This window comes from Aspergillus fijiensis (genome assembly GCF_003184825.1).
Source record: "Aspergillus fijiensis CBS 313.89 unplaced genomic scaffold BO72scaffold_40, whole genome shotgun sequence".
In the NCBI taxonomy this organism is placed as follows: domain Eukaryota; kingdom Fungi; phylum Ascomycota; class Eurotiomycetes; order Eurotiales; family Aspergillaceae; genus Aspergillus; species Aspergillus fijiensis.
Window position 1 is genome coordinate 155522 of NW_024469016.1, and position 25275 is coordinate 180796.

The window sequence follows — 25275 nt, forward strand, 5'->3', positions numbered from 1 at the left end:
GTACACTTGATACTGTTATCAGCGTAGTTTGGCTACCCCGCCCTCCTGTTTCCAAGCTCTAACGAGCAGGCGGTGTGATCAAAAGAACAGGCATTTCGCAATATTTGCCACCTCGGGACCACCAACACTACCAACACTACCCTCCCCTTTCTTATATTATTCCCAATCATTCCACTCGTTTTCAACTCTAATTAAGTAACTCGAGATTATCCCTCTCAGATCACCCCCCCAAACTCAAATGAGCCAACTTACGCCGCAGGCTGAATCTGATAGCGGGAGTCGGAAATCTAAGCCGTTCCGACGCCACGCCTGTGACCGGTGTCGCAGTCAGAAGCTCCGCTGTGATCGGACAGTCCACCGGACGGATACGTCAATCGCCTGCGATCGCTGCGCTCGGAACCATTTGACTTGTGTCACTAGCGCTGCCATGCCTATGGGTCGACCGCGCTCCTTGAATCCCAAACCGCGTTACTGTCGCAAATCCAGCAAGACGTCCGTGGAGACACGATCCAAGGACACCGAGACTGACTCTTCGACCCCACCTTCCTTTACCACTGTCCAGCGATCGCCCGACCTCGGCATCGCCGAGATGGACGCCATCAATGAGCTACCAGCGCTGGGCTTTGATCAGGGGGACATAGGCTATGACATCGACTTTCCGAACATGGAGGTATTCGACGCATCTGCGTTCGCCGATCTGGCCATGGGCTCGCAGCCCGACGTTGCCGGCCCGACCGGCTCCGCAGCCGTCAATGCAAACCCTCAGGAGCAGAATGTCGAGCGCTTGTGGAAGCTTCATAGCACACTCCTAGAACACGTATATCGGATTGAAAGTCAGGTGACAACCCGACCCGATCCGTCTGCCAGTGGCTCTTCGCCTGACACGCACGCCTTCGAATCGCGTTTGTCCGATGTCGCAAACACACAGAGTGACCATCCGATGCACCAGATGATGCGCTGCTCACAAACCTTCCTAGAAATCATTCAATCTTTTGTCTCCTCCTATCGAGAGTCTGTCTGCAGCATTCCACCACCGGACTGTGCTGCCACCGACGGCTCCCGCGATTCGGACGACGAATACTTCGTGTACCGTGGCGATTATCGCCCAGATTCAGCTCCAGTCTCGGACGCTTCGTCCTGGTTCACACTTCCTGCCTTGGATCACCTGTCAGCCCCCTCCCCTTCCTTCCCCGGCCACGGGCGCAATCGAGCCTGGTCCCGAGGAAGCCACGAGAAAGGTAGCAGCACCAGCGGCAACGGCAACGGCAACGGTCACCCCGATAGGAACCGTCGAGGACCGCGACCGGGCCTTCCCCCGGCGTGCCAGACCCAATTTCCCATCTGCCTAATCATCGCAACCTGCCACGTACTGCTTCTCCGCCTGCACCGCAGCGTGCTCACTGATCTGTATACCTCGGTCCGATCCTTGGTGGCGCGATACACCCCCGCCGGCAATCTGACCGGTCCACTCGCGGTCCTGGACAATTTCCCGGGCCCCGTGCCTTTCTCCGATGTGCACTTGAATGGGTCGACGTTGAAGTTGGATGGAGTATTGCAGATCACCACCGTCTTGCAGCTGAGCTGCGATTTGCTCGAACGCATCGATCGCGGGGTGGAGATTCTGTTGACAGGTGCGGGCCATGTTCTCTCCGCTCCGGGGACGTATATGTCGGTTTTGGAGGCTCTGGCACAGCAGGAGGCCCGCAGTGGGCGCGGACCTGCCGTTCCCGACGGAACGATGGGTTCCACCGGGGGCCGGGCCGCTCGATTGGCCCCGTCGCGGTTGCTGGTCAGGAAAATTCGCAAGTGTATTAATGATACCTGTCTGTAAAGAATGAGTTTTCCCCATCTCATACCATACCATAGAATCTTTTCTCTCGGGGATTATCACGATTGCATTTATCGTTCAGCCACTAGATATTTTCCTGGATACAGTATTGCAGTACTTCCGAGAGAAACTTTTGCGGTGGTAATATTTCCCATGAATTGTCCATGTTCAACATGCTAAGTGTAATCTGTCGATACTCCACTCCCTCCCGTGTTGTTTTGCCCTTTTTTGTTTTCTTTTTCTAACCACGTGTAGTGTAGTGTACTGTACTGTACTGTACCGTATTGGACTGGACTCCAGCTTGGCCGTTCACCGCCCGCGAGTCTCTAAGGTACTTGTTCCATCACTCCTCACTCCTTGCTCACTCCTCACTCCTCACTCCTCGACGTCCTCCATCATTTTTGCAACTGATCCATCTCAGCACGTTGGAAAACGAAACAAAGACTAACACTTTCGACCAGAGACCTCAAGGTTAGGCAGATGAAGAAAAACAAGACATCAAGAAGGCGAAACCAAAGGCAGGAAAATGGGGGCCTGCTGTCTCTCCAGAAAGCTAAGATACTCTCCGACCATGGGACTCATCCCCGCCTGCACCGCTTGCCGGATCAGCAACTCCAAGGTCTGAACCTCCTCCTCCTCCCCCCCAGTCTCTTCCTTCAGATGTTCCGCAAATGTCTCGACCGGCACCACCACGTCCCCAGCATGATGATGGAGCCTTGCTCGTGGTTCTCCATCTGCAGATTCACCATCTCTCACCCATGCGAGAACCCCCCTCGCGACATTGTGCACATCCACAAAATCTAGCCACCCCGCCACTATGCCCCGTAGCACCGGAACGGCTCGGAGCGCCCGCGAGAACCGCACCACGTTGTGGAAGATATCCTGCGCAGGGGCGTCGGGCCCCGTGATTGCCGTCGGCCGGTGAATGTGCACGGGCACGCCCCATTGCCGGCTGGCCTGTTCGAGATACACTTCGCTCACCCATTTGCTGGCTGCGTAGCCCCCGCGGATGGTCGGTGGGGGGAAGGCTGCGACGGAGGTCGCTGGAAATCCGCCCGTGCCGCCGCGGATGCTGGCCCGGGGCGCGAATTGGATCACGCTGGCGGTCGAGACGAAGTGCAGGGCCAGGCCGTGCGTGCGGGCCTGGTACGCGAGCCATTTGGTGGAGGCGACGTTGACGGCGCGCATAACCGGGTAGGCTTTCAGGAAGTGAACGTCGGCCCCGTTGTGGATGATGGTGTCGGCCGATGCGAAGATGCGGTCGCTGGTTGCGGAATCGAGCCCACATGCAGGGAGAGCGAGGTCGCCAGAGTGGATGGCCACCCGGGACGTGGAGTTGGAGGGAATCCGGCCGGACAAGCGAGAGGGGTCGCGGACGGCGATGCAGTGGATCATTTCGATGCTGGGGTCGACGAGGAGTTGTTCAAGGAGGACTTGGCCCAGGAACCCCGTGGCGCCGGTGAGGATGATGGTTTTCCGGCCGTGGTGCTGCGAGCGTGGGTGGGGCCGCGGTGGCTGGGCTGCGGTGACGTTGGCGTCGAGGGCTGTTTCTTGTGCCCAGTCGATCTCGTCCCACGGCTTCTCGGTGGCATTGGGCTTGGTGATATACGCGGCCATCTGGGCTAAAGTTGTCCGCTCGAATAGCTCAACGAGCGCGAGTTTCCTACCAAAGACCCGAGTGATTGATTGCTGCAGTTTCACAAGAAGCATTGAGTTCCCCCCAACGTGAAAGAAGTCCGACTTGGGGCCGATGTGATGCAGCTGGGCTACTGCCCGAGGTAAGACCTCCTCCCACAGCACTCGGAGGTGTGCCTCTGCTTCATTAACGCCGGAGTCAGGATCGGCGGTTCGGATGGGAGCAGTGACATGATAAGGTAGGGCCTCGATCGCGCGACGGTCTACCTTGCCATGGGAGTTGACAGGCAAGGAGTCGGCAATAACAACTGCTGCGGGCCACATATACTGGGGCAGGGGCAAGCGTGGCGTGAGAGCATCCACGAATGCTTTTTGCTCGTCCGCACTCAACTGCTGTTGCTGTTTACGATGGAACACCACATGTGCTAACAGGTACTGAGAGTCAGTGTCCCCTTGGGCCGTGACGACGACTGTCGTTAGCCATCCTTTTGCCGCCTCAAGCAGTGCGCATTCGATGTCGTTTAGGTCCATGCGCAGACCCCGCAGCTTGATTTCCGTGTCACCACCAATCCGGCCTTCGAAATCTAAGATCCCATCCGGTCGCAACCTGCCGCGGTCACCGGTGCGATAACCTCGCACAGTCCGGTCCCTGCCGCTGAATGAGCCGGACTGCGGCAGCGTAAAGTGGACAAATTTTTCACGTGTCAAATCCTCGTTGTTCAGGTAGCCGAGCGCAATCCCAGGGCCGGTAATGAGAATTTCGCCCGGCACCCCCACGGGCACCGGCTTCAGATCTCGGCCCACCACAAAAGCCGAGTAGTTCACATTCACAGGGCCCAAAGGTATGGGTTTGTTAGATGGTGAGAGGTAGTCGACCTCGAACGAGTGCGAAAATATACTCACTTCCGTTGGGCCGTAAACATTCTGTAACTGCAGGTCCGGCTTGTTCAGCGTCCGGAGCTCATGCTTGAGGCTGTCGCTGATCTTTTCACCGCCCGAAAAGAGAACCTGCCATGCGGACTTGGCAAGGGCTGACCCTTGCTCCGGCAGGGAGTTTGCGAGTTGGAGCCAGCTTTCGTACTCCGAGGGAGTTGCCATAGTATGAGTCAATTCGTGCTCCAGAATCCGATTGACAATCGAAGCTGGGTCACCACGGTATTCTCTTGGGAGGACAAACAGGCGACCTCCGTTGCATATGGTCATGAAGGCTTGCGCAACGGACATGTCGAACGTTAGCGCACTTTGCTGAAGCATGGCCATTTCTGAGCTAAGCGTGAACAGTTCGCTTGACGTTTCGATCTTGTGAGCGAATGCCGAATGGGGGAGGATGACTCCCTTCGGCTGGCCAGTGGAGCCACTCGTGTATAGGATGAACATGGCGGAATCTGGCCTTGATCGATTCGCGACCGTGGTCGAATTCATGATGCCTGCCCCTGCAATGTCGATGCTTATCACGTCAGGCTGTCCTATGAGCAGCTCAGAGACGTCCTTTGCAGTAGCTGAGTGAAATAACACCGCTTCTGGCTTGCAGCTTTGGGCAACTTGCTGGAGTCGAGGCAACGAAAGTTTAGGGTCAAACGGAACATAGACTGCTCCGATCCGGAGGATAGCCAACATACAGCAGACCCAGTCAGTGGTTGGGTGTTGAAACACGGCGACTTTCCAGCCTGAAGAGACACCGTTCCTCAAGAGAAGCGCAGCGATGGTGTGCACACGGACTGACATCTCCGCGTATGTCAGAGACAATGACGCATCCTCGATTGCGGGCCGTGCGGGAGACCGGGCAATCATTTCGTCGACGCGGTCTACCAGGGTGCCTTCCCACTTTATCGCATATTTCGGACCCTGTGACAAGGCGATGGCTTTATCAAGATCCGCAACTGGGTACGGCTGCACTTCATCTAGCCGGATATCCGGATTGTGGCTGAATTCACTGAGCAGCTGCCGAAAGCTGGCTGCGAGGACCTCGGTTTGCTCCGCCGAATATAGATAGCTCTGGGTCACAAACATGATTGTGGCGTCGGACTGCGCGTTCTCGATCACATCCAAGCTGATGTCGTACCCTGTTTTCCCGATCTCATACTTATCAGCCTCCAGCCGGCAATCACCGAATGGAAGACTCTCTTGCGCCCCTTGGCGGTAGTTCACGAACGCCTGGAATACAGGAGTGTATGATGACGATCGCGTGATCTGCAGCTCGTTGTATAGCACGTCGATGGGGACTCTGGAATGCGCAAGTGCCGCACGCGCTTGAATACGTGCCTCTTCTAGGGCCTCAGCGAATAGAGACCGGCCATCTGCACGTAAACGGACTGGTAAAAGGTTCAAAAAGAAGCCTACACTGTCAGCAGCGCCGCTGAGATGATTTCTGTTCCCGTCGGCCACCCCGATGACGACGTCGTGGCTTCCCGAGAAGCGGTATAGCAAAGCCTTGAACAAGGCCAGGTAGAAATGAAACGATGTCGCGCGATGTTTGCGTGCTGCTTGCTTGATCTTGGTTCCGAGAGCCCGAGGGACCTTGAAGTCCACGCGATGGTGGGCATACTGGAGCATCTGCTGGCGCGTCGAGCGTGTGGAGACCGATAAAACAGGGAGAACTGGTGGCATTTCCTGCAGCTCGTTCCTCCAGTACTGAATGTCAGATTGGACCTCATTGCTCTTTACCTGCTCGTGCTGCCAAGAAGAGAATTGGTGATACTGCAGAGGTTCGGGCTCTAAGCCCTTTCCGCTGTAGACTGCCTCGAGATCTTTCAAGATCACCTGCAGACTAATGCCGTCCATGTTGATGTGGTGGTATCCGACAAGGAGGTAGTGGGACTGAGCCCGCCCAGACAAGAACATGATACGCATACTTTCGCCTAAGGTGAGGTTGTATTCGTGCGCGTGCATGAGATGGAACTGCTCAACAGCTTCATCGTAGTTGCATACAGAGCCCTGTTCCAATACCAAGGTGGATTCGGGCAGAATTCCTTGCCAAGTTTCGCCGTTTTCTCCCCCAAAGAAGCAAGTTCGCAAGGCGCTGTGTCTCGTGCCAACTGCATGGACAGCTCGCGCCAGGGCGTCCGTTGCTGGCGCTCCCTCGAGTCGGATCAAGCAGGTTATGTTGAAAGTTGTCCTGTCTTCAAGATAGCTAGACAAGAACCAGAATCGGCGTTGTCCATAAGACATTGGCACACGATGTAGAACAGATGGAGGCTCAGGCTTGGTGATATCCGGCTCACTGGTGGTTGTGGACGGTCTGGAGCTGTCCAGAGGAGTCGATGTCACATCCTCCTCGGACTCGGAGCTCGTTGGGGAGTGTATGGATGCAGCCTCTCCTTCAGTCTGGCCGGAAATCTCCTCATCCTGCTTCGAGGGCTTAACACTTTGCTCTGCTAAGTCCATAGACGGTTCATGAACACTCCCTTCCACAGCTGCAGGCTGGAGCTGCTTGACTGCGTATGCAATTAAGTCGGCGATTGCAGTGCCTCCCATAATCTTCAAGACAGGCATATCCACGCGCAGCTCACGCAGCCACCACGACCGAATGTCTACCGCCACAAGCGAGTCAACTCCCAGCTCATCCACGTCCTGACTGAGCAGTCGCGTGCGAGCCGAAGTATCCTCGAGTTCGGGCAAAGACAGCGCCATTACCAGTCTGCGCAGAAAGGCATCCTCCACCATCTGGCGAATATCCGCCGCGTCAGCCGCCTCCGCTACACGCGTGGCAAGGGGAATCGCTGACTGCACTTGTCCCTGGGCGGACGACGAGACTGAATCACTTGGCAGAATACAGTGGCAGAAGCGAGGATTCCGCGCCCACTGCACGGTCCCCAACTGATCGCTGCGGCAAAGACGGATGCCCGCCAGCACCTGCGGGTTCTCCAGCGTGTTGTCTGGTCTGCCGGACAAAATGGCCTCGGCAAAGCTCTGGTGGAAGTCGTGCTCCGACATCCAGAGGTAGCCGTAGTCACGCAACTGCACCTGGAGGGCGTAGCTACGGTCGCGCACCAGCACGCCCACGCCCATCATGGCCCCGATATCGATCACTGAGCCCGCCAGGCCCCGCTCTTTGCGTTGCGCCGCAAGCCCGGCCATGAACATGTTGGCTGCGGTGTAGTTCGCCTGCCCGCTGTTGCCACAAGCGCCCGTCAATGACGAAAGCATGACAAAGAAGTCCAGAGGGTGGCGCCCATCGAAGATTGAATCGAGGTACCGGCTACCGTCAATCTTGGGCCGCAGCACTGTCCGCATCTTCTCGGCGTCCATGTCATAGATCGAGGAGTCCCGAAGTACCATAGCTCCGTTGACTACGCCGGCGATGGGTGGTGCTGTTTTCCTGAGGTCCTCGTACAGGGACTCTATCGATTGACGTTGCGCGATGTCACTACATTTCCGGGTGTTAACGTGCCTTTCTGTTATGGTTCGCGAGCGTTCTCTTACCTGGCAACGACAGTGACCACTGCTCCCTCGCGACGAAGGGATCGTATCCACCGCTCATCCACTTTTGGATTCCGACTGGTGACGACTAGGTGTCGAGCTCCCCGCCGGACCATCCACTCACAAAGCGACAAACCCAGACCACCGGTTAGACCTACAAGCAAATACGCCCGATCGGCATGGAACAAAGGTTGTGCGTCAGCAGGGTCCAGCTGCGCTACGACTGATTGTGCCCGCCAATCGATCAGAGCATAAGGGGAAGCGAGGGTTTGCGGCAGCTCCGCTATGTTGACCAGATTTTCGGAGGAAGGAGTAGCATCGCCAGTCCAGTCGATGTGGATCTGCTCGTACGCTCGCTGGAGTGCGTTCACACCGCTTTTGTGGGGAAGTTTACAGGCTCCTGCGCCTCGTGTGCGCTGCATCTCAACAAGCCGGCAATCATACATGCTCGAGAGACGACGGGCTGGGGAGTCACGCTGTGGCGAGATCGAAAAGTCGAGAACAACTGCCGGTCGGACTGGGAATGATGCCCTCAACTCGCGATCATTAGCTCTGCAATGAACAACGATGTCACATAAATCAGCGGACTCGGTGTTTGTGGCCCAGCTTATCTTGTCTCCCCGAACCTGCGCCCACCTGGAGAGAATGGTTCGGGAAATGGAATCGGCCGCGAAAGCAACGACGACGCTGTTTTTCGCAACACTGTCGCCCAAGCGACCTTGTATGATCAGGTTCATTGCCAAATACCTAGTCAGTATGAGATCAGCGGGGGTCGCCTCTCGGTTCTTTTCTCCATGAAGAATGCAGAGCTCTTCCTCCACGACAACCCGGCTGGCTAATCTCGGAACCAATGCGAAGAGTGTCCTGTTCGATGCATTGCAACGGCCGAAGACAAGGTATCGATTCTCGCCGGATCCGAGAGTGAGCGGTTGTGCGGCGGAATAAATCACGTCGACCAGCAACCTCTTGTCTTCTGGCGACAACTTAGGTGCGTGGTGGTCCAGGTGAATCGTAGTCTCTCCCGACACATCTCTCTGCAAGCATAATGCCGTCTCCGAAGGATTAACGGACCGCACGACGGGCCTTCTTGACGCATTGTACCGATCGTTTTGCGCCTTGTGCGGAACAACCCGAGGAATATATGTCTTGCCCTCTTCAATCAACAGCTCGGGCTCGTTCGACCAGAGCACTGACGAAGCCCTGGCAGCATCTGGCACTCCCTTCCCGAGGAGACAGAGCCGCAAAGCATGCTCTGCGATGACTCGCGCGTCGGCGGCCTCGATGTTCTTCCCAATGTCCAAGAATTGCAGGTTCACATGCGGCATCTCGAGCGCCGCCGTCCGCCCAAAGCCGACCGTGGCATTGCAGTATGGCTCGCTGCTGCGCGCCCCGCGCAGCAGCCAGAGAATATTCTGCGACTGGTCAAACAGCGTCTTCAGTGCGCTCCAAGTACCATCTTGAAGGTTCTTGAAGACCGGACTGTCTAAATCAACGAGACAAATGATGGTGCTGAGGGCATTGACCGGGTTGTCGATCAAGTCAGCCAAAGAGTCGCGTCTCGTGATTCGGGGACACTTGGAGGATAGATGGACCGAAAGGTCCTCGACGAGTTTGAGTGTGGACATACTGACCCCCCCCAGCAAGACGACTTCTGGGAGGCCCAGGTCGGATGGAGTGCTGAGTAGTGGTTGGCGCAGGAGTCCGACCCGCTCGTTCGTTGCCTGACTGACAATGATACTCAGTGGCTGACCTGCCGAGAATGGGGACAGCGCGTCTATGCCGGCGAACCCGTGTTGTCGAAGCTGACGATGCCATTCTGGAACAGTCAGGGGCATGGTCTCGGCTATGTCACTGTAAAGGTCAAACCGGGCCACCTCTCCAACCGCCTGCAAAAAGAGATAACCTCCGGGGCGGAGCAGGCGTCTAGCGGCGTTGAGCATTTTGTCAACCGAGATATCACTCATTACCAAGGTGGCGATAATCAGGTCAGTCTGATTGGCTGCGAAGCCCTGCTCTTCGACATCCAGGTCGTAATCTATCACTGAGATACTCATCCGTGCCTTTGATGGCATGCTTCTTTTGAAATGTTCGACACGCGACTTCGGTAAGCTGAGCGTGTAAGATGAAAATCCCGGGCCAATGGCTTGCAAGATAGTTTCCGTCAAGTGTATGTTACTCGCGTCTGCCTGAGAGTTAGTCTACGAGCTTGAGCTGTCCTTCTTGTCGGGGCCAGTGATCGACTTACTGAACTCAACAATATTCATTGCTGGATACCGATGTGACAGACGGCGAAGCAGCTGGACCAGCTGATTATTAGTGCCGGCCACCCCCAGACCTCGCTGAAAGTATTCGGAGAGCAATCCACTTTCCCAAAGCGTCTGCACATGGCTCGAAGTTTGGCCTTGATCGCCCTGTGACAGGAAGTTTACCGTGTCAGCCAAGATACTTAGATCAATGTTCTCGTGGTGGTGGGACCCATCGCGCTGTCCAGCAGCAGCGGAGTCTATTCCCTCGCTCGGACTAGGGCCCATCTCGAGTGTCTCGGTGAGTGCAAGCAGACGGCTCTTGACTCGAGCGATGCCAGCAGCATAGCGGTCAGCGGGGTTATCGAAGCTATCCGTGTCTACTAGATGCCTGGTCGCCAACATAATGATGCCTTTTCCCCTCCGTTCCTCCGCTACCGAGGGTGAAGACGCAAGCAGGGCGGGGTCGGCAAGATTGGCATTCTCCCAGATTTCACTGGCGAAAAGCGCCCTGTCGTCGGCAGCCGTCGGTGGCACAACTGGAATGACGGTAATCTGCTCGACTCGAATTGCGGCGGGCTCACCAACTGTGCGCGACAACGTGATATCTCCACTTATCGATGCCTTCACTCCTTCCCCGGATTCGGTATGAAAATAAAATCTCCTGTCCGGAGTCGCACACAAGTCCGGATTTATCTGCACGCGTTTGATGCTTGTCGGGACGTGCAGCGATGCGAGACGGCCATCTCCCGGCCAACTGTAGGCCAGAAACACTGACTGGAAGGAGGCGTCCAGCATAGCCGGGTGAACGAGTACGCCGGGAAGAACTTCGGTGTCGGACGTAGGCTCATGGACAACTCCGGTGCTGAGATTGAGATATCGTGCCAGGTGGTCTAGTGCTCTGAAGGGCCCGGTGTAGTCATAGCCGAGCTCTTTGAGTCCGTCGTAGAACCTTTCCCCCTCCACCTGGATAACATCCTCGAACACCTGGCGTGCCGAAGGAAGGGTGTCTTGGCGAGGATTGTCCAGTGTGAGACAGACACGGCCGTGCGCTGCCATGATGAGCGATCTGGATTCCCGGCCAGCCGTGGTGTGGCAGTTGAAGGTGGCAGTCAAGAGTCTATCGGGGCCTTCTTGCGACCCACGCGCGATGTTCGCCAGTGTCACGACCACCTCTGCTCCAGCATCTTCCTCATCAAATGTGATTGGCCGATCGATGACCAGGTCAAGAATCTCTACCAGGGATATCTTGTCCTCAGGGCCGACCACCGCTTTACTTGCTTCCACTGCCATCGAAATGTACCCTGAAGCAGGGAAAATGGTCTGGCCCTGTAAAGAATGACCCCTGAGCCACGGAATCTCCCCGAGGGAAAGGATATTCCGCCACTGGACATGATCCGGGTTGCTTGTCTGACGGTTGCCAAGGAGGGGATGTGGGAAGGTCTCACGGAACAGGTCGTGGTGTATGACACGCGATTTATGCCAGAAGGGACGACTATGATCCCAGGGGTAGGACGGTAGGTTCGGGACGAGCTGATATCTGCCATCTGTATCCGAAAAGGCGGCTTGTAGCGCGGGAAGATCCAAGGTGTCGCGTCCAAGCAGTCCCCAGATGAACCCCATAGCATCGGCAAAGGCTTTGGTATCATGGGAATTTCGCTGGAGTAGCCCTGTGTAGGGGAGCTCGCGTTTGAGGGTGTCCTGGATAGTCGCGGTTGCTGGTCCCTTCAGCGCTGGGTGCGGGCCCACCTCGAGAACCAGGTGATAAGAATCATCGCACTGCTGGATGGCGTTGGTGAGTGCCTGGGAGAACAGCACCGTACGACACATGTTCTCGACCCAATATGGCCCGTCCAGTCCCTCAGCACCGCTGATACGATTGCCGCCATACACACTTGAGTACCACGAGCAGCGAGGCTGTTGGAATTGGATGCATAATGCCTCCAAGGAGCTCCCATATGGGCCGGAGCAAGGCCGCATGTGATGTGAATGATATGCCTTGTCAACAATCAAAGGGCGTGCAAACTTCTTCTCATCCTGGAAGACCAGGTGCGCGTGGTTGATTGCATCCTTATCGCCGGACAAGGTCACACTCGCCGCTGAGTTGCTAGCAGCGACGGTCAGTCTGCCCGCGAAGGTAGGCAGACTGCAGAGCTCTTGGGCATCTTCCATCGACGTTCCAGCCGCAAGCATCCCGCCCGGCTCCCCCCGTTGGCCGCCTGCCTGCGCGGTGTGGACGCCGCGATAGTACGCGATCCACATGGCCGCCTCGCCCGAGATGCATCCGGCGGCATATGCGGCGCCAATCTCGCCCGAGGAGTGCCCGACCACGGCGGAAAACTCCATCCCAGCTGCTTTGAGGCAGTCCACCAGCAAGATCTGGACCGCTGTACATAGCGGCTGCGAGAGGCGTGCTTCGCCAACCTTGGCGGCCGCAGAGAGCATCTCCTCCTTCAGGGACCACGTCGGACGATCCGACTCCGGGAGACGAGATAGGGCTAGTTCGAGCTCGTCCACGCGACGTTCCAGCCAGGGGGAGCTTGTGATCAGTTCCCGTCCCATCGTGGGCCACTGCGCTCCTTGCCCAGTGAAGATGCCCAGCACTCGTGGCTGTGCCTGACCGATAGTCGCAGGTTTCATGACTGGAGACTGGTTGCTCGTCCGGATTCTATCCGCGCTGCCAACGATGCTGTTGACCAGGTCCATGGCATTTGTTCCGGAACAGGAAGCTCGGATTGGCCACAAACTCCGACGCAGATACAATGTCCACGCGAGATCCGCGAGGTTGGTGTTGGGATGCTGCCGAATGTGAGTCGCAACCCTTTCCATCATGTTTGCTAGAGCTGATTCGGATTGGGCAGAGAAGACGAATGGCATGATGATGGATTCACTGCGGTTGGTGCGTTCCTTCTGGGTTGCCGAATAGCTCTCCAGGACAGCGTGGGCGTTAGTTCCACCAAACCCAAAGCTGTTCACACTAGCACGGCGAGTTGAGCCGGAATGCGCTGGCCATTGTTGTAGCTCAGTCGGAATCCGCAGCCGCGCCCAATACGGCTCAATCTCGGGATTCAGGGTGCGAAAATGCATATTTGGCGGGATCTGAGCATGTTGAAGTGCCAGGGAGGCTTTCAAGAGTCCCGCCAAACCCGCCGTACCCTCTGTGTGGCCGATGATTGTCTTTATGGAGCCAACTTTTAGACTGACATTTTCGTCCCCGGCTGCTTCCGGCCCGAAGAAGGCATTGAAGATAGCCTGCGCCTCCTGCGGATCCCCTGCCTTGGTGCCCGTGCCATGGGCTTCGAAAAATTGCGGCCGGTCTTCGACGAGATCCAAGCCCCCGGCTTTGTACGTGCTGCGGATCAATTCAGCCTGGGCCTCGCTGCTGGGCATGGTGATACCCTTCGTGCGTCCATCCTGGTTGACGCCGGTGGCCCTGATTACACATTCAATCCGGTCACCATCTACCAGCGCTGTTGAGAGCTTCTTCATCACGATCGCAGCGACGCCATCACCACGGGCATAACCGTTGGCACGGTCGTCCCACATCCGAGAACGGCCTTCGGGTGACAGCATCTTCAACTTACTCTCCGCAATGTACGGCTCCGGGCCGAGGAGAAGATTCGAGCCCGCCGCGACGGCAACCCCGGACTCGCCTGTCCGCAGAGCTTGAATGGCCTGATGCACAGCGACCAGGCTGGATGAGCAGGCGGTGTCGACTGTCCAGGAAGGACCGTGCCAGTCAAAGGCATACGAGACTCGGTTTGCCATGATCGCACGCGAGGTTCCCGTGGCAAAGTACGTCGGAATCGTATCCATATCGCGCGTAAGAATGTCGGTGTAGTCCGCGCACATCTGGCCCACAATGATAGCGGTATTCGAGCCCCGGAGGCTCTCGACGGGCAGGCCGCCGGATTCTAGTGCCTCGTAGACCACCTCGAGTAAGAGCCTCTGTTGGGGATCGATCGCCGCCGCCTCATTGGCGCTAATCTGGAAGAAGCTGGCGTCGAACGTCCGTACATCTTCCGTCAACGTGTATGCATGTTGCACATTGCTGGAGCCATGATGCAGGCCGTCGGGGTGATAGAAGCCTGCTGCGTTGTAGCGATCCGCTGGGATCTCGCGCAGGACGTCCCGGGGCTTGGATAGCAATTCCCAGAGCTTGGCAGGCGAATCGGCCTGTCCGGGAAATCGGCAGCCACTGCCGATGATTGCAATAGGCTCAGGAGGCATCTTGTTACTGTATCACACGGAGCCTTGCTGGTTGATCTGTTCTTGCTTTTGTTGTTGTTGACATCCTCTGACTTGCCCAGTGCCTACAACCATCATCCTTTATATTCTGCTACGGTCGTTGGAAATGTCATCTCGGGGGGTCGGGAAATCAAAGCCGAAGCCATTGGCCAGAGAGAATTACATTACTTCAAGTTTCCGCGATGAAAGACTCAATTGAGTTGCTGAGGCTGTCAGCCGGGGTGGTGGTGGATTGAGCTCAAGGTGTGCGTTGGGGGGTTGTTTGCGATGCCTGAGGCAGCGACTTCGGGGACATTTTGCCAAACCCGCAAACCAAACAACTTCGCGAAATGTCGTAAATGTCTCCGAACAGCTCAAAAAGACCGCGGAGATGCATCGCTCGCACAGTTTCTTCTTCTTCGTTTCTCTCCAGTCACACCTCCTTCATACCTTCTACCATTTACACACACTCTGACCTGCAATTGCGAATTCACCGAACAACCGTCATGGAAGCGAACAACAGTCGTTCCGACTCGGTTGGCACGCCGCCAGCAGAGGTCTTGAACGATGCGCCGAAATTGAGCTTCAACCACGATCTTCGGTTCTGGCTGGTCTTTGCTGCGTTGTGTGTGACTTCTCTGCTGGCCGCTCTCGAAGGAACCGTCACGTCAACGGCTCTTCCTACCATTGTCGCGGACCTGCAGATTGGCGACAATTATCCTTGGGTATCCAACGCCTACTTCTTGACCACGTACGTGAGAATTGCACACGCCTGTCCCATCGATTTCAGAGTCTAATGTGTTCTCTCTTGTATAGCGCAGCCTTTCAGCCGCTCTACGGGCAGCTCGCCAATGTCTTCGGCCGCCGCTATCCAATGATCTTCTCCGTCGTTCTCTTCATCCTTGGCAGTGGTATTTGTGGCGGTGCCTCGAGCGCGGCCATGCTAATCGCTGGTCGTGCGGTCCAAGGCGTTGGAGGCGGCGGAATCAACATGCTCATCGATCTCATCATATGCGACCTGGTCCCCCTGACGCAGCGAGGCGCGTACATTGGACTGCTATTCGTCGTCTTTGCCGTCGGTACTTCACTGGGCCCATTCATCGGCGGTGCTATTGTCAGCAACACGACCTGGCGATGGGTCTTCTACCTCAATCTCCCGATTGGAGGATTAGGTCTAGGTCTACTCATCCTCTTCCTGCAAGTGAACTACAACCGCGAGATGTCCATTGGGACGAAGCTGAAGCGCTTGGACTACCTCGGGAACCTGCTGCTCGTCGGGGCAATTGTATCCATTCTGATTGCGCTCAGTTGGGGCGGCACGCGTTATCCTTGGTCCTCCGGCCACGTCCTCGCCCCGCTGATTATTGGTCTCCTGGGCATTCCGGCGTTTGTCCTGTACCAAGCAACTCCATATGTGAAAGAACCGACCACCCCGTTGCGACTGTTCAGCAACCGTACTTCGATTATCGCGTTCTTCAATACCTTCATGCACGGCCTTCTCAGCTTCTGGATCCTGTACATGCTTCCGGTCTACTTTCAAGCCGTGTTACAGTCATCCCCAGAACGCTCCGGCGTACAGCTTCTCCCAACCGTGATCTCGATGATCCCCGTTGCCGGCGTGTCAGGTGCCATTCTCTCGAAGACCAGCAACTATAAATTGCTCCACATCGTCGGCTTTGCCCTTCTCACCATCGGTCTCGGCACCTTCACGGTGCTAGGGCCCGGTTCCTCCACCGCAGCGTGGACGCTGACGCAGATGGTCGCCGCATTTGGCGCCGGGACTATCATGCCCGTCCTCCTTCCCGCGGTCCAGGCCGGGCTCGAGGAGAAAGACACGGCGACTTCTACAGCGCTCTGGGCCTTTGTCCGCAGCTTCGGCATCATCTGGGGCCTATCCGTGCCTGCCGCCATTTTCAACAATCAATTCGACAAGTATGCCTCGTCGATCAGCGATAGCACGGTACGAAATATGCTGAGCGGGGGTAACGCGTACTCGTACGCCTCGAGTGCGACCATCAGCTCACTCCCCGCCCAGGTGCGGTCGGAGACCATCGATGTGTATTCCCGCAGCCTGCGGGTAGTGTGGCAGGTCTCCATCGGGTTCTCCGGGCTGTCGTTTCTGCTTTGCTTCTTGGAGAAAAATATCAAGTTGCGGTCGCATCTGGAGACGAAGTACGGTTTGAAGGAGAAGGAGGCGAAGGACGGTTCGAATGGAAGTTCGCCCCCTCCTTGAACTGCCGGTTGAGCAAGACTCGGCTTGTGACAGGAAGGCTGGGAGTCAATAGCGAGCAATGTCGTTGTAGTTGCATGTTAGCCGTCTGCTGGCACACACTCACAACGATGGCAATGACTTCTCCCTGCGGTGGGGTCGGAAGGGGCGGCCACGAGGGAGTAATGTAATGTTTGATAGTCGCAAAAGAGGATGGCTCGGTGTTTTTGATTTATCTCTCTCGAAGCAAAGTTATGGACTAGATATTTTAATACTGATCATCACCATTCAACATATCAAGCCCCCAGGATCTCTTCACGAGTTATACCCTTCATTTTGTGCTCAGCCCTGTAGGCCTCCAATACTGCGCTTCACGTCCCATTGTTCATCCAGGAACTGAAACACCTTCTGCTGGAGAAGACGCCACGCACCAACCTTGCCCTGCAACCCCCCATCCCCCGCCTCCCTTGCAATCCAGAGATGCCGCCTCTCGTCGGGCAAATGATCCAATGCCTGCGCGATTCTCAATGTACTGATCTCCGGCGCAGTGTAAATAGTCTGCGCTGCCCCACTAATCATCACCGGACATTCCACTAGACGAAGATACTCTCCCGCTTTCCCGTCCCCCTTCAACGAATACCGCTGCATCTCGCGCATCGCCGCCGCCGGGGAGTCCTTCCCAAAGATCCACATGACATGGGTCAGCTCCCACTTGAGCTGGAAATTCCACCGCGACAACATGCGCCACGTGGCATCGAACGCCCCGTCGGTGATCCAGCCCGCGAGCCAGGCGCGGATGAACCACGGGGGCATGCGCGACGTCGCCAGGTCGAACATGTCGTAGAATGGATCGATGGCAATGCACGCGGCGACGCGCGGGTCCACGGCGCCGCGCAGGGCATAGTACGCCCCCATGGACACCCCGGCAAGGGCGATCCGCGAGAGGTCCAGGCGCCACTCGGGATGCACGCGAGCCAGGTGCTCGACGTAGTCCAGAACCGGCCTCGTCACCTGCTCCCAGTCTGGGCGCATGGCAGTCCCCGTCTCGCGCAAGCTGGCTCCTTGCCCCGGCCCGTCGACCAACAGCACCGCGTATCCGCGCTGGCATCCACTCGCCCCGTAGAGCAGATACAGTTCCTCCGAGGTCGAGTCCGCGCCGTTGATACACACCACCACCGGAACCGTCGCCCCGGGTTCCTGCCGCGCGGTCTCCCCGCCCTGGAGCGGCGGGAGGAAGAGATACCCCGGCAAATGGCCCTCGCGGTACGGCACCTGGAGGATGTGCGTGCGATGGCCCAAGAGGGGAGTCGCGCTGTGAAACGCCTGGACGCTCCGGGCGAAGAGCTCGCGAACGCGCGGCTCTGGACTCTCGCGCCGGTCGTCGAACATGTATTGGCTGGCGCGGAAGTAGTTGGCAGCGCGCAGAAAGGCGTCGCGCGCCGCGTGGCGATCGCCATGCTCCGCCGCCTCGAGGGCGATGGCGTGCGCCTTTTCGGCCTGGACCAGCCAGCCGCGGTGCCAGCTCTCCGCATCATCGCCGGTAATCTGCGTGGCCGCGTCGAGGCATTCCGCGAGCTCGGCGCCTCCGAAGGGGATGGTGCCGACTACCCGCGTGAATTCGAAGTTGAAGAAGGAGGACGAGGGGAAGAATTGGTGCATCTTGAGGGCATAGGGCTGTATGCGAGAGGGGATCGGTACTAGGAGGGCCTGTTCACTCGAATAGGTTGCGTCATGGATTGACTCGCTCTTGTATCGGAGACATTTTGCATAAGCGTAGGGCCGAGTCGGGGAAGGACTATCGGACTGGAATGATAGTATCACTTGCTCGGTTACTTACAATCGCCTTTCTCTGTCGGAGGTATTCCAATGTCGGAGAACCTTGACAGTTGAGCTTTGCTTTATAAACCGAAAGGTGTTCAGCCTCGTCCTGTCACACCATCATCCACTCGTTACCGTCGCTATCCGGCTGTCATCTGTATCTCAAACAACGCCCACGAACGCGCAAGCGAACATGTCTGAAACCGAATACAAAAAGGTCCTCCGCCTCGCAGGGTCTTACTACAAACTCCCCGAGGTCTCCGAGGAAGACTTCCACGCATTCATTTCCAGCGATCACGCCGTCAAGGCGGCCAAGATCCACGAGAAATATGGGATTCTCCACTACCAACTGGTGCGTACTGATTGCCCACAACGAGCTCCCTAGCACAACGCTTATCATTATGTAGGCGATCGGAACCAGCCACACCCGCGAGCTGGCTCACGGGCTGCAGCTCCCCTGGAAGATCGACGACCACGACGTGACCATTGAATACTACTTCACCGACGTGGCGGCTCTGCTGGCTGTGTCGGCGGACGAGGAATTCAAGACCCTGCACGTCGATGCAGAGAAGTTCGTGCGCCTGGACGCGACCACGGTGGCTGTCACCTGGGTGGAGGTCTTTCTGAAGGATGGGAAGCTGGTCAACGTTGGGCCGGATGGGCAGTCCCTGCACCCGCCCTTTGCGGAACGCATTGCCTTTGCGTTGCCCGAGAAGCCGGCGGCCAAGTATTATTAGCTGCTGTTCGTGAGATGGGTAAGGGCTGAGGGGAGGTTGAAGACACGATTTAGTGAAATGAGAAATCACATTTTTATACCTTCTGAGTTGCATGTTGTCAAGCCCTATCTTATGTATTCGTTATGCATCCCGTGCGAGTCAATTCGGATGGTTGGCACTGAACCTGAGATCAATCCTGAGAGCAGCTTTGGTCATAACACAGATATCTATGGATATACTCCATGTTAAAGAGAAAGGAGATAAGAAGGTCATTTCATTTTTCAACCAAAAGAGGGCCAAAATACCCTTAGGATGATTGCTGAAAAGCGAGCCCACTCTAAAGACTAGATCTCCGTCTGACTCGGATCAACAATATACACCAACTTCTCGCCGGACACTTCCTTCGCTTGTAGCAAAGCCAGGCCCTGAGGAAGATCCTCCCAGGCTTCGTCCATGATCCGGACCGGATGGGGTCTCAACTCGTGCTGCCGCAGCATCCGCTCGACGATCTCGAACATCTTCCGACCCAGAACCCGATGGTTGGGGTTGGCCTCCCGGCCGTAGCCCTTGTCGAGGGCGATCTGCTTGCCGAAGATGCTCAGTGCCAGCACCCAGTCCATGGAGACAGCCTTACGCGACCGTAACTCCTCGGAAAACGCCTCGAGCCCGCAGTACTTGCCCCCCGCGCGCCCGGTACTCCTCAGGCAGACGTCGACGGTGCTCGGCTCGGTGATGCAGTCCAGAACATAGCGGAGGGTGTTTCTGGTGTAGCTCCGAATCTGCGCGGCACAGTCCTCGGTGTGGTAGTCGAAGACGGCCACCGCACCGTAGGAGCGAACGAGACTCGCATTCTTGGGCGAACAGGTAGCGATCGGGCGATACCCAGCTCTGCGGATGATATCATGGTCAGTGTCACATCTACAACCTCGACAACCGACTGGCAGGGGCCTGGTACCGGCGTAGAAACTGCAGGGCCATCGTCCCCGTGGCGGTGCTGCCCCCATAGACCAGCACAAACTCCTCTTCCTTCGGCTCGTTGGGAGCTGCATCTGCATCGGCATCGATCGAGAGCCCCAGCTGATCTCCGAGCGCCAACACCATGGTCGCTGGCCCCGCGCCGCCGATCGCCGCGGCATCGGTCAGGGCCAGGTCCGGCGGCACGAGGGCCAGAATGTCCGCGGTGGCGCCGACGTACTCGGCAAAGGCGCCCACCGCGGGGTCGTGGGGGTTGGCCCCATGCACGCCACCGCACACGCGGTCCCCAACCTTGAATCGCTCGGTCGCTGCATCCCCGACGGCCACGACCGTGCCAGCAAAATCACAACCGGAAATCGCACCGGGGGTCGGGAAGTTCGCGACCATTTTGTGGTCCGTCGGGTTCAGCGCCACCGCGGCCGTGCGCACCAGCACCATGTCCGGGGCTAGAGGGGGGATGGGCGCGTCGCGCACGTGGCCCAGTTGACCATTGGGCAGGCATACAATCGCGCTTTGCACGCGGGGGATGGTGAAGGACTGTGTGGGTTCGCGGAGTTTGTAGCCCATTGTATGTATCTGGCTGGGGTGGTTGCAGTTGAGATGCAGTTATGAGTCGATCAAGTCGAAAGACTTAGGCTCGTGGGCTAATCAGAACAATATAGACCACCATATGACTCTTCAAACATGAAGATGGCCGTTTCTGCCTCATATTGAGGTTTCGACCTCCCCGGGCATGCAAAATGTCTCCGGGATAGTGGGGTTGCCTCCCCGAACATGCCCGGAAAGTCCGCGAATCCGCCCCGAACTTATTCAGCGGACGGAACCGGACTCCTGCCCTAACAGCCACCTACACGCTCTGATTGTCGAGCATTTTCTGAACTTGCGATACGACTACCCAACACAGTGCTGGTGCAAACCGACCCCATGGCGTCTGAAACGTTTTACCAGTTCAGCCCCTTGGACAGTGTGTACACCCGATTCTTGTGCCGGCTACTCAATCTTTCTGCTACTAACGCAGACTCGCACAGAAAGAGGAAAGTCTTATCCCCTGTCTACTTTGAGAGGCAAAGTCGTCCTTGTCGTGAACACTGCCTCGAAATGCAGTTTCACTCCGCAGTACCAAGAACTCGAGCATCTATACCGGCAAATCAACTCGGAGTACCCCAACGAGTTCGTCGTCCTCGGATTTCCTTGCAATCAGTTCGGCAGCCAGGACCCCGGCACCAACGACGAGATCCAGACCTTCTGTCAGGTGAACTACGGAGTGAGCTTTCCGGTCCTGGGCAAGGTCGAGGTGAATGGTCCAAATGCCGATCCCTTGTGGTCGTGGATGAAGAACAGGCAACCGGGGATTCTTGGGTTGACGCGCATCAAGTGGAATTTTGAGAAGTTCCTCATCACGGTTGACGGACAGGTTGCGGGGCGTTGGTGGAGCATGGTGAAGCCACAGTCGTTGTCCGACACCATTGTTCGCGAGATAGAGGCGGGGAGAGATCGACGTTGATATGGACTATCGGCCCTTGAAATAACGTTGTTGAATTGACTGTAGTAGTTTGGATATGCATGTTCTAGGTCTGTGACCCCGTGAATCGACCATTCCTCATCCCGCCACCAATAACATGGAGCCTTAGGGCTCAAGAAGCATACGAAGAATAATGGTTGTCTCGGAGACTTTCTCCTGGGCTGTACTATACTTTCCCCGATCATCTCCGACATCGTATGACACATAATCCTTGTTAAAGCCACGGGAACCCGTGCTTGGTCGCTTTGAACTAGCTCATTATCCATACTTAGTACTGTACCTTCGCAGGACATCTTGATATATCAATCATTCCCGCCGAACCATCTCAATTCCAATCCCCCCAAGATGGCTTCCCCGATATTCTTTGGACCCCTGATTGCACTCCGTCTCGCCCCTCTCGTAAGCTCAACCTGCAGCCTCTGGTTCGCTTGGGACCAGAACCTCTTCCTGCGCACCTTCGTGCACCCCGCCAACCGCGCCGCCAGCGATCGCTCCCTCCCCACCTACTTCCGGACCTTTTTCCGCAGCGGTGTGACCTGGGTCCTCGTCCTCCTGGGCTTCTCACTTGCGACGGCCGGCATGAACCTCGTCACCGACCGGGCCTCGCTGGCCCAACGGCAGTCCCTGCGGTGGTACGTCGCCGGCGCCGCCCTGACCGCCGGGCATGCCCTTTACGCGCCCGTCGTCGCGCCCATCGTGCGCGCGATCACCGATGACCACTCCAAGGGCCACTCCACGCGCGACCTGGAGCGGTGGCTGTGGTGGAACTTCCTTCGCATGTTGACCGTGGATCTGGGGGCGTGGGTGTGCTTTGGGGTGGGGGCTATCCAAGCACTCAACTGAGAACCATCGCCTGTCGTCCAGGTGTCGCTGGGGAGGGAAATGAGCACTTAGGATTACCTACTGGGTCACTCTGTCACTTCAAATCCCGCACCCAGTTACGACCGGATGATGGAGAAGCCTCGATTGCTCTTTTTTGACGATTAGTCGTTTTCACGCGATCCCCCTGCCATCTCACTCTCTTGCTTCTCTTGCTTGCTTTCCCACTTGCCGCATCCCCTGCAATGTCTGTAGTGAAAGTATATTTCTGAGGATGCGCAAATAGACCCGTGACAGTCTAGTCGATTGGCTACCCCACACTGACATCTTCCGATCAACCTATCAAAGATACTGCATCCTGTAGCGTTAACTCGGATTGAAAGCAACAGCTTCGTCGTTCCGAAACCACCACTATATATCGCGGGCTCGGTAAGTTAAGGTTTTGATGTAAGGAGATCTACCTGGAGGCTTGGATATTTATGGATAGACCTCTCAAGATTTCTGCAGTTCTCGAGGCCGAGTAACTAGTATTAGCCCTCAGAGTCTTCATCAGAGTCTTATCTCCCCAGCGATGGTCGTGCATCACAATTAGGGCTCCTAAGAGACCAGCTGTTGATACGTAAGTATACCAGAACTTACCATCGGGTATGACTTTATCATGTATTGACTTACAGAGGATGAATCCATGAAGTATATTATATACTGTACCACTGGTGTCATTTCAACCCGCAGCACATTATAAGTTACTGCTGTGCATACCTAGTAATATTTTCTACTATCAGAAACACAAACTGTTGTGGAGAGGCCTAGCCTCCCATTGGTCAGGCAGCTCACCGCCTCGGCCGCCCTTTGATAGATACCTGTTCCTCAGATAGCCTGAAATCCATTCGTCTTTCACGCCTCCTCAACTATACATTGATCAATACACTGGATCCTCTTTATAGCGACTTGGTATTGCAAATATAGGTGGGATTTTAGTATAGAAGGCGGGGACTCCCAGCACAAGAAGCTCGGTACGTGGAGAAATCTATTTTATAAATGTTTGTTATAGCAAGGGTCTACATAGAGTAGAGAGTTTGGAGATCTTAATCATCTTTCAATATAAGAAGGAAGCTTTCTAGCTACTCGCGTGTGCCAAGCCTAATGTGAGGCAGGGCTAGCGATGAGTGGGCAAAAGGTGTTTGCTCGTGTGATCTGCGGTGTATACAAAACCCCCACGCTCGGCAGCACTATCAACCTCGACCTAACAGCAGTGAACAACGCCGGCCTCAAGTCTGCGAAGGCAACTGACACAATAGCAGAAGATCAGATGGGACTGAGACCGCGATCGAAGGCCATGAGCACCTGGCGCAATTGATCGATTTCAAAAAGCAAACATACTGTGGAGAGTCCGCGCCAATTGAAAGCTGATATAAACACTAGATTCCTGGAACTAATGCACAAGCCCCGGGTACGGCTGAGCCAATTTACAATTAGTTATATTGATGTAATATCAAGCTGTACTCTGGTCCATATGGCAGCGTCTTGGCCCTGGCCGTGGGTGAAGGCTGGGTGGAAGGCACCAGACTTTTACTAGAGGAGGGGGGTGCGGATGTCGATCTGGTCCTGGCGAACGGAGAGTTCAGCAGCGCTTTAGTCGCGGCCACACGGCGCTCGAGACTCAATGAAGAGGCCCGGGAAGTCATGAAGTATTTTGTTGAGGTCCAAAAAGCCAGTGTCAATCTCTCTCTCCACGATGGTCGATACGGTAGTGCCCGAGCTGCTGCCGTTGATGCAGGTGACCTGACGGCCGTTCAGTATCTGGTCGAGGTCGGAATGGCCGACATCAATATGCCGCTGCCAGACTCCCCCAAAGGCAGTGCATTAGCCAGAGCGGCGAACCTGGTCAGCGAACCTGCCAGGATAGCGAAATCGACCGGTGATCTCCTTCATGCTACAGAGCAGCCTCAGCGGATCCGTGTTTTGCATTTTCTGCTCGCAGCCGGGGCCCGGGTTATTCTTGACCTTGGCAATAAGAGGACCGCGGATGCCTGGGAGGCTTTTTGCGAAAAATTCAGTTTTAGAAGCTCAATATCCACCGGCTACGAACTTCACGCTGGGATTTGTGAGAGCATTTCCGAACATATGATGGAACAAGCTAGCGAGCTCGACTATGACATCCTGCTCCACGAAACGTCTTGAAGGACTAGCCCAGAACATTGAGCGTGAGATAGATGAACTTAAATCTCCTCTCCACGCTAGAAAGTCTCAGGCATATAAGTGATCATAATAGTTTAGTTGATTCTTTGCCTTCCTCTGCGTTCATCCTCCCCTTGTCTCTTTTTTGTATTCTCCTTTCTTTTGCTAGTATAGGCACGAGCTTCAGAATGTGAATCGCAAGTCAAGGACTACTTAAATACAAGCAGCGGCTACTTAACTGAAGCACAATTGGATACGATTCCCAACAATCCTGTCAAGTGCTGATATATCTTCTGCAGATTAACTCTGCTTCAGGTGTTGTATATTTGTGTACCCTGTCCATATGAAGCCCATTTTTGACAAAGTCTTACTTCGCCCGGATGTGCTTGTGATTGTGCATCGCTACGCTATATACCGTCCAGTGGCAAATGCATCACTGAAATGCACACCGCCACTTGATCCAAATACGCAAAGGTGAGGTTGTATTAAAGGTGCCGTAGAGTATACCACTTTGCTTGCGGACTTGGATTGTAGGTATGATTGCGCTAGTATGTTTACTCATAGCTCTGAGAGCCGGACGTCTGGTAGTTACAGGACGGGTTGATTACGAAGGGATTGACCACGCTGACTGATCATCTAGAACAAAGATGCAATCGCTTACTCAGCCTGGGCGACGTTGTGTCCAC

The 25275-nt window shown here is 56.0% G+C and overlaps 8 protein-coding genes across 8 annotated transcripts; 5 read left to right on the forward strand and 3 right to left on the reverse strand.

The window, feature by feature from the left end:
- Positions 1 to 1345: 1345 nt before the first annotated feature.
- BO72DRAFT_514422 (uncharacterized protein) lies at positions 1346 to 14355 on the reverse strand (the record flags this gene model as incomplete). The annotated part of the gene is made up of 8 exons (XM_040949516.1): positions 1346 to 1825; positions 2660 to 5052; positions 5083 to 5867; positions 6009 to 7829; positions 7886 to 9168; positions 9199 to 9917; positions 10128 to 13250; positions 13281 to 14355. The coding sequence occupies 8 exons, from the start codon at positions 14353 to 14355 to the stop codon at positions 1346 to 1348; spliced, it is 11679 nt and encodes a 3892-aa protein (XP_040799216.1).
- Positions 14356 to 14858: 503 nt separating this feature from the next.
- On the forward strand, positions 14859 to 16585 carry BO72DRAFT_382928 (MDR family MFS transporter; the record flags this gene model as incomplete). The annotated part of the gene is made up of 2 exons (XM_040941492.1): positions 14859 to 15103; positions 15169 to 16585. 2 exons carry the CDS (start codon positions 14859 to 14861, stop codon positions 16583 to 16585), a joined length of 1662 nt encoding a protein of 553 aa, XP_040799217.1.
- Positions 16586 to 16903: 318 nt separating this feature from the next.
- Positions 16904 to 18220, reverse strand: BO72DRAFT_514426 (alpha/beta hydrolase family protein; the record flags this gene model as incomplete). The annotated part of the gene is made up of 1 exon (XM_040949517.1): positions 16904 to 18220. One exon carries the CDS (start codon positions 18218 to 18220, stop codon positions 16904 to 16906), a length of 1317 nt encoding a protein of 438 aa, XP_040799218.1.
- A 352-nt stretch (positions 18221 to 18572) lies between these two features.
- Positions 18573 to 19116, forward strand: BO72DRAFT_514427 (EthD domain-containing protein; the record flags this gene model as incomplete). Its single annotated transcript, XM_040949518.1, has 2 exons — positions 18573 to 18731; positions 18787 to 19116. The coding sequence occupies 2 exons, from the start codon at positions 18573 to 18575 to the stop codon at positions 19114 to 19116; spliced, it is 489 nt and encodes a 162-aa protein (XP_040799219.1).
- Positions 19117 to 19439: 323 nt separating this feature from the next.
- On the reverse strand, positions 19440 to 20996 carry BO72DRAFT_478972 (zinc-binding alcohol dehydrogenase family protein; the record flags this gene model as incomplete). Its single annotated transcript, XM_040947546.1, has 3 exons — positions 19440 to 19983; positions 20051 to 20607; positions 20922 to 20996. 3 exons carry the CDS (start codon positions 20994 to 20996, stop codon positions 19440 to 19442), a joined length of 1176 nt encoding a protein of 391 aa, XP_040799220.1.
- A 10-nt stretch (positions 20997 to 21006) lies between these two features.
- Positions 21007 to 21553, forward strand: BO72DRAFT_350420 (glutathione peroxidase; the record flags this gene model as incomplete). Its single annotated transcript, XM_040940692.1, has 2 exons — positions 21007 to 21034; positions 21099 to 21553. Coding segments are annotated over 2 exons (483 nt in total), but the record flags the coding sequence as incomplete, so codon positions are not given.
- A 313-nt stretch (positions 21554 to 21866) lies between these two features.
- Positions 21867 to 22699, forward strand: BO72DRAFT_449992 (putative integral membrane protein). The gene has a single exon (XM_040945143.1). It carries the CDS (start codon positions 21938 to 21940, stop codon positions 22433 to 22435), a length of 498 nt encoding a protein of 165 aa, XP_040799222.1. The 5' UTR covers positions 21867 to 21937; the 3' UTR covers positions 22436 to 22699.
- An 874-nt stretch (positions 22700 to 23573) lies between these two features.
- On the forward strand, positions 23574 to 24592 carry BO72DRAFT_498353 (uncharacterized protein; the record flags this gene model as incomplete). The annotated part of the gene is made up of 3 exons (XM_040948765.1): positions 23574 to 23683; positions 23834 to 23861; positions 23909 to 24592. 3 exons carry the CDS (start codon positions 23574 to 23576, stop codon positions 24590 to 24592), a joined length of 822 nt encoding a protein of 273 aa, XP_040799223.1.
- Between the last annotated feature and the right edge of the window lie 683 nt (positions 24593 to 25275).

Excerpts from the sequence above, each read along its gene's own strand:
- BO72DRAFT_449992 (XM_040945143.1), top strand. The coding sequence starts at position 21,938 with ATGGCTTCCCCGATATTCTTTGGACCCCTGATTGCACTCCGTCTCGCC.